Below are 15784 nucleotides of genomic sequence, written 5' to 3' on the forward strand. Positions count from 1 at the left end.
GTAACCTCGTTGAAATTGATAATACTGATCCAATTAACAGAAATTTGAAAACTTCTACTGAACTTTACGTGTATATCGTTTAAAAGAATGCTTTTTATGGGAATGAGGATACGAAGTGTTAAGACTATCTGCAATATACTGTCATAATAATTATCATGATTTGAAATTATATTTCTTCACATAGCGTCGCAATCAGCAGACGACCGTGACAGAAGAGATTACTAAATTGTCATTTATGAATGTAATATAATCAATTCCTCCATCCCTCCTGCATACAGATCATTGCAAATCAAATTGACCCCGACTCTGCAATGTTATTTTTACCTCTCGTAAGTGCAGCGCAGAGAGATCTTTCAAGTCTAGTACACTGAGTAACGCAAGCTGATTCTATTTCCCTCTGAATTAATTGTCTTACTTGCGTACCCAATGGACTTAAAGGCTACAATCCAGTTGACGTCGTAGTGATGGCCTCTCTCTCAAGCAATCGCCATCCACAGTAAATCATGTCAGTTGCTGATAGTATGTCAGTGCCAACCAGCTCACGAAGGCGCGCAATATCATATGTTTGCTGCAGCTATATTAACATGAATCTATAATACCTTGAAGCATATCACCATTTTTCGATGAACAAAAAGAACTGACGAATGAGTCACACAGTGCATCAGAGCTTAAACCTCAGCTGTCTATGTTAATTTTACTTTATATTCGGGCGAGCTTTCAAATGATGGGAAGGGACTGCACATAACTTTAGTTTCATTGGTCCATACCTATGTCGCAGCCTTACACTGATATGTTATTTTTTGCCTGGGTTTTCTCAACCATTATCGACCTAAATTAGGCTATTAAGTATTCTGTGTATGTATGCAACAGTTACAGCAATTTGTCCCGGTTCCGATGGGATCCACTTGACAGCTCGAATCACTCGCAACGGTGATGTTATCGTGGATGTACGGAATTACGATTTACATGTCATCAACTTGCTTATTCGTCTTAATTATAGGTTTTAGAGTAGACACAGTCCATAGGCATGCCGGAAAGCTTTTACGAGTTAATTGAATACATCGACAATTTTCCCAACGCCAATGAGAACATGTAGCGCAATTTTTTGTAATAAAAAAGGAAAGAAATTGGTTATATTTTGATCATAAAGAAATCCTCCGAACACTTCTTTGCTTGTTATACTACATTACGAATAGATTGATGATTATCCTCTTGTTTCTAATGCTTTCTCTTTAGAAAAAAAATCAATATGAAAGAATATTACCCAGATGTTTTCGCCTCAGTCAAAACAGCTGTTTGGGTACATCGTTTGTCTGAGTTATCGAATGTGTTATCTTAAGCTGTGTTTGACGTCCGTTTTATTATAGATTTGACCTACATAATGCCGAGTTCGGCACGTTTTGCAGTAAGTGAGCGTGAAACAACTCCCTTGGAAATCAGTTACTCAGTTAACTAAAGGGACTGCCCTTAAGATTTATAAATAAATAAATTTCGAAGATGCTGTGATATGAATTATTCATCAGTCTGAGGGTGACTGATAATCTATAGGAACCTGTGGAGATTTGATAGGTTTCGGGGGCGGGGCGTGATTTCCTGGCCCTCAAACGTACGTCTTACTTGTGGTAATACGGTGTCTTCAGGATAATAATCATCAAATTCGCCCTTGCTGCTACCAATACTGAATGTGACAATAATCGTGTATGCTGCACAGCAAGGCATATTATCACAATGACAGGAAAGGCAGCGCTTTGGTTTGTGGTGTTCCTGGTATCGACCGTGCAGCTTATATACATGCCAGCGGTGGGGGAAACGCATGGAACCCGGAAAATGTGAGTACCCTACAATTAAATGTACACATAACAGTTCACTCTATATTGAGACAATAGTGAAACAGCTATTAGATAAAGTTTGAATACCTTTCATAACGTTTATGAGCTTTATAAATCGTTGTATTTTAGTTGCAGGGTAACCATTTATTGAGTATCTCAGATTTACAGATGGGGCCCTCGTAAGGGGTAACCACTGCTTGGAAACGTATCACGTCTGCAAATCTGGTTGCAGCATATGTTTTACACAAGCTCTCGTTGCACAGATACTGATCACCCTTATCTCTCCCGAGACTATGGTGGTAGTCTGGGGTAATATCCAAGTAGATGTACGGATTCGACTCAAATGCAGTACGTTTGTTTTTGAAACAATTTAGCACATCTCTTTAGTATTGCGATTCACCTTCTTTGCAAAAAAGGTATAATACCACACAGATGCAGACTCAGCCTCATTCTAACATCCGTTTGAAGATTTTAGTCTGAAAGTTCGTAGCTTGTGCCTAATTTCGCACAGTTTCAAACATGGTCTCAACAATATTTTAAGAGACAGAGGAAGAATGATAAGCGAATGTGGGTGTTTGCTCCAGAAAAAACGGTCTTGCTTTATGTAAAATCAGATGGGACAGTTTTAATGTACATGATGACTGGTTGGCTGCGTCAGGTGGTTGACCAGATTCCAATGCATTTTACCATTTATTGATGTTTGCATCTTTGATCCGTTCCAGACGAGCGGATGAGGGTGTTGCCCCGAACAGTTCGGACGGTGAAAACAACGCCACGACGTTAAGTTTTATAAAGATTCCAAAAGGCTATGACAACAAAACACGACCGTCCGGTCCATCCTGTAAGTAACACCAGAGTAACATTTCCAAACCAGGGCCTGAAAAGGCTGTTTGCGGGAACGACCATAAAAGTGTATATCACGGAAATATACGTAAGTTGGGCTCATTACTATAATTTCGTTGTGTGTTTTGATATATCATACTTCACGTACCCGCAAACTGCCCGGCTGGGCCCCGGTCAGAAAATGTTAACCTGGCAGGACGATTTCATTGACGAGATTGACACACATCTACAAGCAAGGAAATATACTGTTATCCATAGCTTGTAATTAGCACTCCTAAAAGTTCATCATTCAATGTTTTGTATTAAGTATCAAGGATTGCGGATCATCTAATATCAAGTGTTTGCATTGTAAATCATGATAAGTAGTCGCAGGTATAAACATACATTTTCTTCGCATTTTCTACAGTGCTTGATGTGGACTGTTCAATATCCGTGATGAAACTTGGTCCGTTTCTGGAAAAGGAAATGGTATGGTTTACGTTGCTGTCCTCTTTGGGTCATTTACTGTCTTTTTATACTTCTATATTCATATATGAATATATACATATGCATATGAATATACAGTTGCACGATATGATTCATACATTTTTATTTTCTGCACTCAGCAATTTGGTCAAATTGGGCCTCAAAAGTCCCCAATTTTTTTCGATCCCGAACCATGTTTAAGTATGTCCTATCTGCTGCGATTCGAATCGAGCGAGCATTCGATTCGGGGTCACCTAAGGTCATTTGCAAGTACCCACTGAAAAACTGCGCCGACAGGCCCTTTTTCCTCGGGTGCCTCACATCAAAACAAAAACAGTACTTTACACAAATACAAACCGTTCTCTGGACAATGCATCTTTGCCGACAAAAAGCCGTGGTTAATTAACATGTAATGAAGCTACTGGCGTCATTTTTGTGTGATCTTAAAACATGTTTTTCTCCATTTACACAGCTATTCCCAATATCTTATTACTTCGCGTGTAGCTGGACCGACACTCGACTGAAAGTTCCCACTGGCCACAGTTACTCGTACGTCGACGAATCTGCCGGAAGTATCTGGAGACCACAACCTTTTCCTATGCCAATGACGGACACAAGTGCTCGAGAGGAATTTGTTGAGCCGCCCTTGGTCATTTCCGGTGGAAAAGTGATAAGCATTAAAAAGTAGGTGTGTGTGTGTGTGTGTGTGTGTGTGTGTGTGTGTGTGTGTGTGTGTGTCCAGTCAATAGTGTAAAAGCATTATAGTGTATTGTCTGTGTGTTTCTTTGTATTACATACCGAGTAAACCGTCTCTTGGCGCAGGTTTGTGATGAAGAGTGCAAGCTGCATATCCAGACAGATTCATTTGATCTACTCTCAACGGGAAGGACAACTAATCCCGAAAATAATTTCATCAAGTTGATAGAATATAGGATATAGAAGATTCTGTTTCCACAACCAGGTAATCTCACCTGCTGACGTTTCGGTGTCTGTCAGACACCTTCTTCAGAGCTTCTGACTGGAGTACTGCTTTTCACCGCTATAAGTAGCCGATGTAGGTGGTGCTTTTGCGGTGAGAACACTGGGTCCACTGGGACCACTGATAATTTAGATAAGAATAGTGGGATCTTTTACGTCCTTGAGGTGTGGCTCTCCTCGAACACGAAACCTTCATTTTAGATAACGTTCTATCCGAGGGATGTGCCTAACCGAAGCTTGGTTCTCATTTTCACCCGAGTATTGTGAAGAAATTTGCTATTGTTAGGATTATTGTTGACAGGATCATGGACATCATTTCAAATTAGCAGCAAATACTTATCATTGACAGGAACATGGACATGAACAGGACAGTAATATCCTATAAGCATTTGGAAAAATCTTATTTGCAGTTTCTGATCTATTTTCTTTACCACGACTGCACTGGCGTTTCCAAAGGTAGCGTGCATAGTCCAGTGGTTAGCGATCTTGCCTCTGGAACTAGAAGCCCCGGGTTCGATCCTGGCTGTGTCGCTCACCCGACATGCACGCTACCAGAAAGGGTCGCAGTCCTTAGCACGGGACGTTAAGTCGTGGTCCACTGTTCATTGTGCTTGTCGAAAAGAGCTAGGGGAATTCCCCCGGTACAATGAACCTGTATATAGCGTCTGTCTCTTCTCTCACGACCAGTGGAAGATTAGCTCGTATGTTCCTTGAGTTCATTTGAGCTAAACTGGTTGGAGATCACTGTCCTTTTCCATGTTTTCTATAGGTTCTCCTTCGACGCACCATGCCGTATGAAACTGCACAGTTACCCACACGACCAGCAGTTCTGTAACGTGCCCATCATGATGCGTAAGTATCAACGATAGACCATGTGATCATTTATAGACGATGTGAATGACTCTTAGTGCTTATTTTGAAGAGATGTGTCGCGACAGATTAAAGGTTGTCCGAGAAAGTCACATTCAGGAACAGCTTCATTCGATATTTTCTTCAGCTTTGTCTTCGCCGAGCCTTCTTTACGCCAATCTTGCCTTCATGTGGACGTATTGTAATTTGGACCAATTTCTAATACATATAACATTGCTTAACTTTCTTCCAACACAAATGTATACACGGATCAAATTTTCGACGACCACTGTCGTCTTCTTCAGGACCAATAATGACCAATCACTTCCGAACACGATCTCGCGAGATGTACGTACTAGCACGTGACTTTACTGGCAGGTGATTTTGCGGATACGTGACGTCAGTATTTGGTCCAAAGTATGTTCGGAAGTGATTGATCATTATTGATCCTGAAGAAGACGACAGTGGTCGTCGAAAATTTGATCCGTGTATACATTTGTGTTGGAAGAAAATTGTGCATTGTAATATGATTACTACCAACACAGATGAGCTTCCATTACAATTCTTAATACTAATGTTCCGGTGCATTTGTTCCACTTTCAGGTGGTGGTGTGAAGGCCTCATGGAGCCCCTCTCAATTCTGGCCAGTAAAAGACAGGCCTATCTTAATGAACATGCAGGCTGTTCGTTCGGTATTCCGTGTGGATCGTGTGGACTATATCAGCTGGGCTGGCAGCACTCTTGAACAAAGTAAGCATTTGGAAACTTACAACTTTTCGTTTGCAGTCAAGAGAATAATGTTTTAAGTGTGAAACTGACTTTTTATATCGTTGTGACAATTACGAACGAAGGAAAAATGTAAATTTCACTACGGTAGCGAACTAGCTGCGACCTAAATTTGACAAAGAATTTCATAGATAGAATAAAACACATCTTTTTACTCTTTGTGTGTTTTGTAGTCTTTTCAGATGCTTGCTTTGATAAGCTTGGTTGTCTAAGATACTTCGTTTGTCATCCTATTGCATTACAGAGGCAACGTGCATCTACCAGAAGGGATCATGTGACTTCGCAGAATCTGAAGACTGCCAAACGACGAGTATGCGATGTTCCGAAGCGGAGAATTGGCCCAATCCGACATGCATCAAGTGCAACTCTTTCGGAGGAAAGTGTTCGGAGGACCAACCTTCAGACTGTTCTCAAGTTCTACGGAAAGGTGGGTATTTTTGGTCTTTTTGTATCGCGTTTTGTATGTACCAACCAAAGATGTATCATATTTCACTGTCTGGTAGACTTACCAGTTAACTCTTTTCCAATGCAATGATGAACATAAATTATGTTGGCGTCATTTGCAGAAGAGGTTAGCAAAGCTATTTCGAATGATGATGAAAACAGTGATATATTTCACCCCGCTGAATACTTGATAGAGCTTATATTAGAGGGAGCTTTAAATGTCTTACTTTACCTGTTTTGACGATGAAGTTTATCAGTATATCATTTGTAATCAGTATAGTCAGACGATCAAAATGATATATACCAAATGTTTTTGGACATGCAAAATAAAGCTATAGAAGGACATCGCTTCAATACACGACGTCAGACTAAAAAGGAAGTATTCTGCAGCATCTTATTGTGTTTACTGGATACTTTTAGTATACATAAAAGGACCCGATTGGTTCTGACTTTCAAGTTACAATTCATGAACCAAGAACATGCTTTGTTGTACGTTGCTGCAGTGGACGAGCTCGGTACATATTGGACTACGCTGGATTTGAGGCTTAAGTTGACCCGTCGTCTCGGCTACCACTTTCTGCAGACGTACATCCCGTCAGCCTCTGTGGTCGGCATGTCCTGGGTGTCCTTCTGGATCGACCCGTCTTCAGCTCCGGCCAGGACCGGACTGGGAGTGACCACTGTCCTGACTATGGTTACACTGGTATGGATATTCTACTTATCGAAACATTTTTCTGTATTTTGAAACAGGATGACACTCAGGCTAATCATTTCTGATTATAAATGTTAGATTATTGTGGTTTCATCTGTAACTATTATCAAGTGATACTGAATAAAAATCTATGGTAGCCTCATGAAGAATATTTTGAGTTTGTTTCTGGTTGTAACTGGTTTTAAATCATTTGAGAACGTTTGCAATTGAATTTTTCTAGAATTCCATGGTTTCTGTATCAACTGCGGAAATGAAAACAGCAACAAGCACAAGTTTGTTATTAAATCTATTTTGATGAGGTATTGATTTCCGTGACTAGAATTTTCTGTCGAATGAAGGATTACATGCATCCCTTCTTCTATCTCCACAACAGAGTGGAAAGGTAGGAGCAGCTCCAGAACTGAACTACATCCGGGCTATCGACGTCTGGATGCTGACGTGTAAGCTGTTCGTCATCCTGGCCCTGTTGGAGTACGCCTTCGTCAACTTCGCTGACTCGACTCAGAAGAAAAAGGTGCATTGACTGTGCGGAGAGAGAATTCATAGTTTTCTTTTTGTATTTCAGTTTAAAGTAAACATGACATAAAATCCGTCTTTATTTCTCTTCTGTCTCTCTCTCTCTGTGATGGTGCGTGAGTGTGTGTGTGTGTGTGTGTGTGTGTGTGTGTGTGTGTGTGTGTGTGTGTGTGTGTGTGTCTGTGTGTGTGTGTGTGTATGGGTGTGTGAGCGTGTTTGTGTGTGTGTCTGTGTGTCTGTGTGTGTGCGAGAGAGAGCGAGAGAGATGAACAGTGAAAGAGAGTTTGTATGTATATACTTAGGTTCAAACGGTTTGTTTGTATCCATCTTTGTACGTGTGCAGTAAAAGAAAATCGGATTGTCGTTGTTTTTTGGTTCGCCAGACCGTAGCCAACTGAAGAGGATATTTTGTACATGGCTACATATGTTTGTACTATTTTTTTCATAGAAGAACTTTATTGCACGACAATTGTACATGGTACAAGGTATGGCAAGAATTCGTTAACATAACACAAAGTGGAAGTATAGACTTAACATCATAATTACTAATACAATACAATAAGGACTAGCATAGGTTTTAGATATTGTGTTATAATCATTGATTTAATCATTGGTTTCAGTATATTTACCTACGTTCGCATTGTGGGGGTTGTTGCATTTGAATATGTACTCAAAGCGGTCTGTAGCATCGAGACTCTTAAAACTTGTACTTGTTTCGAGAAGTGTGAATAGCTTATGACGTAAAACATAATATCTAGAGCATTCCATGACAAAGTGAAATTCATCTTCAATTTTTATTGGACAAGATGGGCAAAACTTTGACCTATATCCTTATGCCTTCGTACTTGTCACACCCTTGCAGGGAGAACAAACGCCTGATGTCGATGTAGAGCAGCAGACAGGGAAGGATCCGGGACCAGACCTGTATGACTGTGAAGAAAACGGGAAGATTAAGAAGAAGTCCATGAAGGAAAAGTTCTCCGTCCTGACGCTGACTGTAGAGAAGCTTCCTCGTAGCGTTGACCATGTGTCACGTGTGCTGTTCCCTGTCGCCTTTTCGGTCTTTGTTTGCGCGTACTTCAGTTCGTACCTTTTAACTGAATAGTAAGCATCACCTATCGCATCGAGTTAGACGGTGCAATGCTAATCACGGTCAATCAATGTTCGTATTTACACAAGGAAGAAGAGTTTTCGTGCTCCTCAATGCGCTGTGCAAATCTTATCTAAACTGCCAATGAAATTATATACTTGCAAAAATATCTATATATGTATATATATCCAATTGATCAAGCTGCTGCATGAACATGGTTGATCCTTATGCATGCGTAAATAAATATAGAATGATTTTGCAATTTTCGTATGAAAATTATAAATGATGCATTAAAGATATAAAAAATGCAATTGTCGGCGAACGTGACTTTTTGATGTAAAACTAGTATCTCCTTTCTCTATATGGATCCATTACTATGATTACCCAGATCATATGTCGCTGATACTTATCACAAATGTCACATTGTGAGATCAAGCAGACAGTAGTATGATGCATGCAAGAGCTTTTAGTGATAGGCTTTCTAGACCTTAAGTTGACATTTTCTGTTCTATTTATGATGAGACCTTGACTGCAATGTTCATGCAATTTCTTTCGTGACACAATATCCTCAGGCTACATTTGTGGACTAATATAGTCACTCCTTTATTTCTATTGGCCTCAGTCGACATAGAAACATGCCACTTTGAAAACATGACTAAAAGCTACAAATAAGACAGTGCCAGTCCCTAGGGTACTCACCAGAATGCAATAACGACTTATTGATTATTTTCTATTCAGTCACATTCATCAGTTCGACCTATTACGCGTGGTATGTAGGGCATGTCGAGGAACGACCAGCATCTATTCGCAATTATCTTTACCATCTTCCTCCAGAGACATGTTTACCTCCGATATTACATGTACAGTCCTTTGATTTAGCATGTCTGTATCGATGTGTACTTCAAAGACAGCATCAAGCAGACTAGTCCATTTTGCTAGCCCAGTGGCACGGTGTCATAATAACCAGATGAATATGAGAAGACGCCTGGATGAATTATGTATGGTCCTGGGCGAGAATGTTTACCATCAACTCTTAAGATGACACATCATCGATCCTCCTGTTGACCCAGATCAGATTTTGATAAACAACTAGCTAGTACCGGTCAGCCTAGCTGTTTGGCGTTCAGCTGCACATGAGGAAATATAGCCATCATGACTGCAAAGAGAATGTGCCGGAATCTCATGTTTTTCCTGTTGCTTATATATATCGAAGCAACGTCGGGAGAAACTACGGGAAACCAGAGAAGGTACGTACCGGTATCTGACCTGTTTAATCATTCCTGAGTCTATTTTCGCTGTAGACATATGTGGGAAAGATAACGAGCTCCGCATAATCATTAGGTAACATTTAACCTCGGGAAAATGAAATCCTATGGTGGACACACTCAACGGGTAAATTATTCTCCCAATAGCCAGGGTAGTTAGTTTGGTAGAGACTGGCATGCACGCATGTAAGATGGGTATTGGCTTCAATGTCGTTCATATTAGATTCTACCTCTCGTGATAGAGCCTGTACATTTTGTATTTGGACGATTACCGAAAAATGAACATTGGAACCGAGTGCAATATGGCAAGCATGCCCATTGCACACGAGCTTCTGGTTTTCTACTATTGTCATCGTGTTTAGTACAAATGAATGGAACATGATTATTATGTAAAGAGCTCATAAATTCTATGTAGTAAACAGAACTGCGCCGTCCAAACCTTGGGTTCTTGAAACATGAGTTATTTCGCTGGTATGTCCAAGGACCTCCTCGGTATGTTATGACCCTGGAGGCTCGTCCCGAAGGAAATTACCAATAAGGGTACAGAAGCACGCCGTATCAGTGGTCGAGCTAAGAATAGAAGTAATCAGAAAGTAACTATGGGAAGCTGTTGCTCACATGTTCATCTATTTATATGTATTGATAATCATACTTCAGTATCTTATCATATCCCGTCTTATATTATCTAATTGCAGTGATAATGATGTTGAAGACGGGTTTAGATCGTCGAAGACGAGATATGAGGGACCTTCGGCACTGGAGCACTTGATAAGTCCGCCTGAGAATTACGATAACGAAACAAGACCTAGTTCTTCTAGTGGGTGTTCACTCAGAAGTAATGAACCATTTGCATTTTCAGTTTTTGTTTTTCAAATTCAATGAATATATCAAGGAAAATGACAATACATGTATTACTAACATGCATCTTCTTCTCTATTTTACAAAGTTGTAGACGTTGGTTGTGCCGCGTACATCTCAAGCCTTGGCCCATTTCTGGAAAGGGCGATGGTAAGAACTGGATTTTATTGCAACTTTCCTTGCATCATTTACTACTTAACTTCAGATTTTTTTCTTATTAGTTTTTTTGTTACCATTTTCGGACCAAAATGTGTACATAAGGCTGTGTACTAGTATGAAACCCCAATGACATAAACTTCATCATGGTAGTGCCCTTGACATATACATGAAGGATTTAATTCCTGTTGTTGGCATGCATCAATTCAAAACGATCTAATATAGGATTTTCTATTATTTTCAGACACAAAGTGTATATTTTGGGTTCCTGTTCCCTAATATCATAACAAAATAATATAAAACTTAGCATTAGGATTTATCATGAAAAAACACAATGTTTTTATTATACATAAAATCTATTCTTTATTGTTGCAGAAATTCCAAATTACGTTTTACTTGTACTGCCACTGGACCGACTCCAGGCTCAACACTTCCGCTGATCTCGCGTCCGTGGACGAAACTAAGCGCAGGATTTGGAGGCCACAGGTCATGCCCGATCCGATGTCAACTTCAAAACGTGTAGATAATGTCGACAAGCCGTATGTAACTCCCGGAGGACGGGTCATAGACGGTAGAAGGTATGACTCATTTTCGTTGCATATGTTTGTTTGTTTGTTTGTTTGTTTGTTTGTTTGAACCTTTGTTTATTCATGATAAGCTCAAATCGGCACGCATGCCGCTTTTCATTGAGGTCATGAGGGAAGAGGTAAGGGTCAGATACAATATAACAGAGATACACAGTCATTTGAGTCCTAATAACTCTATCAACATATATCACTAGCTATCTATGGTACAACAATATACAATTGATACAACATACAACATATAGTAGGGCGCAAGCTGGTTCATAGTCCGTGTCCGTTCGTTTTGTTCATTTCCGTTACTCCAAGAGTCTCTTAAAGGACGTCATCCCGCAATACTCACTAGCGACCAAAATACTCATGAATAGTGTAAATACATTTATCTGATGAAATGGTGTGTTTTGCAAGTCTTCTGTGTTTTGCTGTCTTTCAAATCCTACTTTTTATGTATGTATGTATGTATGTAGAAGACCAGCATAACTTGAGAGGGCCTGGATGGATTGTCTTGGTATTTGGTATGTGGGTAGGTCTTGGTGAGACATGGAAATGATTAGATTTTGGGCCACCATTCACCATGCACATTGATGCAATTTATAGACTTAGGACATCGAGGTTCATCTTTTGTCTGTCACCCAACAGATACACCATCGAAGTCACATGCCTGATGACGTTCTATAACTACCCTCACGACAGACAGTTTTGCAACGTGCCCATTTATATCGGTATGTATCTGGCCTGTGTTTACAGATTTCGCGCTGTCAGGGGCTGATTGAGCATATTTATTTATTTCTCTATTCTGTATTAAACATTGCATGCAACCAGACAATACATAGTGGGGCGCCAGGAAGAAAAGCTGATGTTGCGGACCACTCAACATTGCAATAGAATTGAATGCAACAATTGGGCATCCTTCCCGAGAGCTTTCGGCCATACCTCTAACTCGGAAGAACCACTCCCAATCTTAGAACTACCAATAGAAGCTCAGAATTCTTTATCACTCATGAAAATCAGTCCAATAGGAGCTCAGGATTCTCTGTCACTATGGAAACCAGTCATTACAGCTTCCAACACCATGGCAACAGATAATTCTGTCTTGCAATAGTTGGTTCATGTTAGCACGTGTGTATAAGTCAATTGCAACAGGATTAGAATGTTCCCAATTCTCCTGACTCTCAAACTCCTATAAAGGCCTAAAGATTTAGTCAGGTATGCATCCAGTCATGTCTTTCTTGCTGTTTATATCACACTATATCGATGACCGTTGATTTGATATGTACCAGTTGTTAACTACTTTCAGATTTATGATGATTTTTCGATATCGATTCTAACTTTCGAATTTGAGTTATGCTGTTATTCATCATCCTGCAGACTCAATTGGTCTGATATTACTGCATTTATGTCGCATCGTATTATCAAGTGAAAATAGACCTGGCGCCGCGTTGAAAACCACCAATGGGCGATATTTGTACCCCCGGTGAAACTGAATGGCATTTCTTTGGGTTCAGCCGGAGGGGTGATTGCTACCTGGACCTTGCCACCTTACTGGATGAAGACTCACTCGGTCGTTGCCATGAACATGCAGCGGGCCCGCTCCATGTTCCTCGTAGACCACGTGGAGTATCTCAGTTACATTGGCAGCAACTCGTTCCCTGGTAAGCACTTTAATAAAGAAGTTACCCTCAACGTTTCCTGATGTATACAATACTAGTATTTGAGTAGTCACTTCTTACAACAACGTCATTCACCGTCCAGGTCACATGTACGTCTCCGAGCCTCTACCATGTATTTGCAAGTAGCATTCGGGCTTGAACTGACAAAAAAGGAAACTAATATGTCAGTATCAATGTCATGAGAATAACGTGTGTGTGTGAACTATCTACTAGTAGGTAAACACGTCCCCCGGCAAGGAATTCAAAACTACCAGTTTGATCTTCATGGAGATTGACCACGACGTATGTGCAATAAAGGTTTTCATTCCTTCATTTATCCCAGAGGAAACCTGCATCTACCAGAAGGGCCTCTGTGACTATGAAGGATCTGAGAGCTGTTACATGACGGACTTAAGATGTTCGGAAGCGGAGAACCAGAACAATTCGCTGTGCATCAAGTGCAACAATTTCGGAGGAAAGTGTAGATCGTATGAAACTTCAAACTGTTCTTCGGTCATTAAAAAAGGTAGGTGGCTCATGGCATGCCCAGGCTGTTGGAGGGGGGGGGGGGAGATCGTGTGGGGGGGAAGGGGGTGGGTCTTGAAAACCCACCGGTGGCAACGTGATCGTGAAGTTAGGGTTCTGAACTTATATCCTGAAGGTTCTTGGTTCAAATCCCTAGCCCCTACGTATACATTAAAGCATATTGCTACCACATCTGCAGCACATAACTGCAGACACGCACCAAGAAAAATTAACAAACAAACACACCTACGTTTTACAGGGATTAAACAACGCTATTTATAGATAGAGTAGATCTACTGATAAAAATAATTTCTTCCATGTGCCTTTTACAGTTTCACCGGTCAATTTGTACTTCCCTACGCTGGAGTTCAGATTTAAACTGACCCGAAGGTACAGCTACCATCTACTCAAGACGTACGTCCCCTCGTTCAGTGTGGTCGGCATGTCCTGGGTGTCCTTCTGGATCGACCCGTCTTCAGCTCCGGCCAGAACTGGACTGGGAGTGACCACTGTCCTCACCATGGTTACACTGGTGAGTGTATCCTTCTGCTGAATACTGGAAAAAATGTTATTGTAAGGTCTTATTTTAAAGCAGTACTGTCAATCTTTTTGCAGCTTGAGAAAGAGTAATAATCTTAAAACTCCAGCACAAAGACCTGATTTATTGAATTATTAACCATATTTTTTTATAATTTCAGGATGTGAAGAAAATTGGTGAACGTTTCCAAAATTAGGGCCAACTTTCTGTATGTTGTGCTTAAATTTCAGTGCCGGTCCCAATTCAGCATAAATCGCATCCCAAATCTTGGCAATCGCTTGTCATAATCACTGATGTGTTGTGTAGGTAACAATTTATCATTTTCCTCTCGGTCTGTTTGCCTCCACAGAGCGGGAAAGTCGAACCAGCTCCAGAACTGAACTACATCCGGGCTATCGACGTCTGGATGCTCGGCTGCAAACTCTTCGTCATTCTGGCTCTGTTGGAGTACGCATGCGTCAACTTTACCGTCTCAACATAATCGAGAAAGGTTAGTTTTGTTTGCAACCCAAGAGCGCTGGAGTCGTGTGCACTGTTTCAAATATTCATCATGTCAGTCGCAAAAAAACAGCACAGTAATTGATAGGAGCACCAGTGACCCGGTGTTTTTGTATGAAATGCAAATCGTAGCGAAGCCGTGTTGCACTCATTGCACTACGTATACTGTTTGCCACTTGAAAAAGCACAGTGCAATTGCGCATGGCCGCTTAACCTGCATTTACAATAATAGAAAACAACTGATTTGTGCAAAGGCAATGTTTTAAGCTGGAATCATTTTTCGCATCCCTGCAGGTGGACGAAATACTTGCTGGTCTTAACAAACAACCAAGAATGTCTGAGAGTAAACCGGAAGTGACGTTTCCCGCACAGGAAGGGCATGGAAACGAGGCACCTTGCAACAACCAACTCACTCAGTTGGCCAAGAGCCGGCCCCACAACATGGACCACGTGTCACGTGTGCTCTTTCCAGTTGCTTATATTGTCTTTGTTTGTACATATTTTGTTGTTTACATGTATTAGAGATAATGAGGAGTGTTCGAAAAAACTATTGTGTAAATGCATGCAGCATGGCTAATGCTAGGGTCACATTGCCAAGCCGGGGCCCGACCGGGCTGTTTGAAAAAACAAAGAATAAAAGCTGCATATCAAGTACATACATAGCGTATGGTAAGGAATAATTTTTAAGAGTTTTGTGTGTTTTGTTGTCTCCTATAACAGAGTTTTCGTTCCCGCAAGCTGCCCGGCCGGGCCCCGTGTTGGAAATGTGACCCTAGCATAAGGTGGGGTTATGGACACACTGTTTGTTGTGCAGTATGGATAGACGGGGTTTATCAATCTGAGAAAGAATTTCTTGCAAGAAAACTTATGATTGTGAGGGACTTCTCAACTTTGTACAGACAATAATGGGTGATGAAAATGGTAAGAATCTTGTCTATGTCTATTGAAATGCATATTGGAGAGCAGACAACTAGTCATAGTTGTGCAAGTTGTCATATTATATAATATGTATGTCGTGTGTATCAATTGATGTATGATGATGAAGATATCTGATATCTAATTGCATGTTGTAAAGCCAGCAAAAGTGCAGAGTATTTCAAAGCTTGTAGAAATTTTCATGTTTTGAATGCATTTTTTTCTGCATGAAAAATTTGATGTCCATGAATGACAATTGTAACAATGATAATAAACACATCAACACA

General features: G+C 40.6%; 2 protein-coding genes across 3 annotated transcripts; both read left to right on the forward strand.

Annotated features, from left to right (window-relative positions):
• Positions 1 to 1548: 1548 nt before the first annotated feature.
• Positions 1549 to 8823, forward strand: LOC136444025 (glycine receptor subunit alpha-2-like). 2 transcript variants are annotated; one of them, XM_066441433.1, is made up of 10 exons: positions 1549 to 1829; positions 2552 to 2670; positions 3079 to 3140; positions 3610 to 3821; positions 4885 to 4967; positions 5568 to 5714; positions 5995 to 6177; positions 6698 to 6897; positions 7280 to 7420; positions 8285 to 8823. In XM_066441433.1, the coding sequence occupies exons 1-10, from the start codon at positions 1729 to 1731 to the stop codon at positions 8525 to 8527; spliced, it is 1491 nt and encodes a 496-aa protein (XP_066297530.1). In that variant the 5' UTR covers positions 1549 to 1728; the 3' UTR covers positions 8528 to 8823. The 2 variants fall into 2 exon arrangements, with proteins under 2 accessions (XP_066297530.1, XP_066297531.1); XM_066441434.1 differs by lacking the exon at positions 1549 to 1829 and having other exon boundaries at positions 2646 to 2670; positions 3642 to 3821.
• A 1905-nt stretch (positions 8824 to 10728) lies between these two features.
• On the forward strand, positions 10729 to 15754 carry LOC136443939 (gamma-aminobutyric acid receptor subunit beta-like). Its single transcript, XM_066441319.1, has 8 exons — positions 10729 to 10785; positions 11167 to 11369; positions 12012 to 12094; positions 12878 to 13024; positions 13365 to 13547; positions 13879 to 14078; positions 14434 to 14574; positions 14877 to 15754. The coding sequence occupies exons 1-7, from the start codon at positions 10783 to 10785 to the stop codon at positions 14563 to 14565; spliced, it is 951 nt and encodes a 316-aa protein (XP_066297416.1). The 5' UTR covers positions 10729 to 10782; the 3' UTR covers positions 14566 to 14574; positions 14877 to 15754.
• Positions 15755 to 15784: the final 30 nt, after the last annotated feature.

This window comes from Branchiostoma lanceolatum, chromosome 10 (genome assembly GCF_035083965.1).
Source record: "Branchiostoma lanceolatum isolate klBraLanc5 chromosome 10, klBraLanc5.hap2, whole genome shotgun sequence".
Taxonomy (NCBI): Eukaryota; Metazoa; Chordata; class Leptocardii; order Amphioxiformes; family Branchiostomatidae; genus Branchiostoma; species Branchiostoma lanceolatum.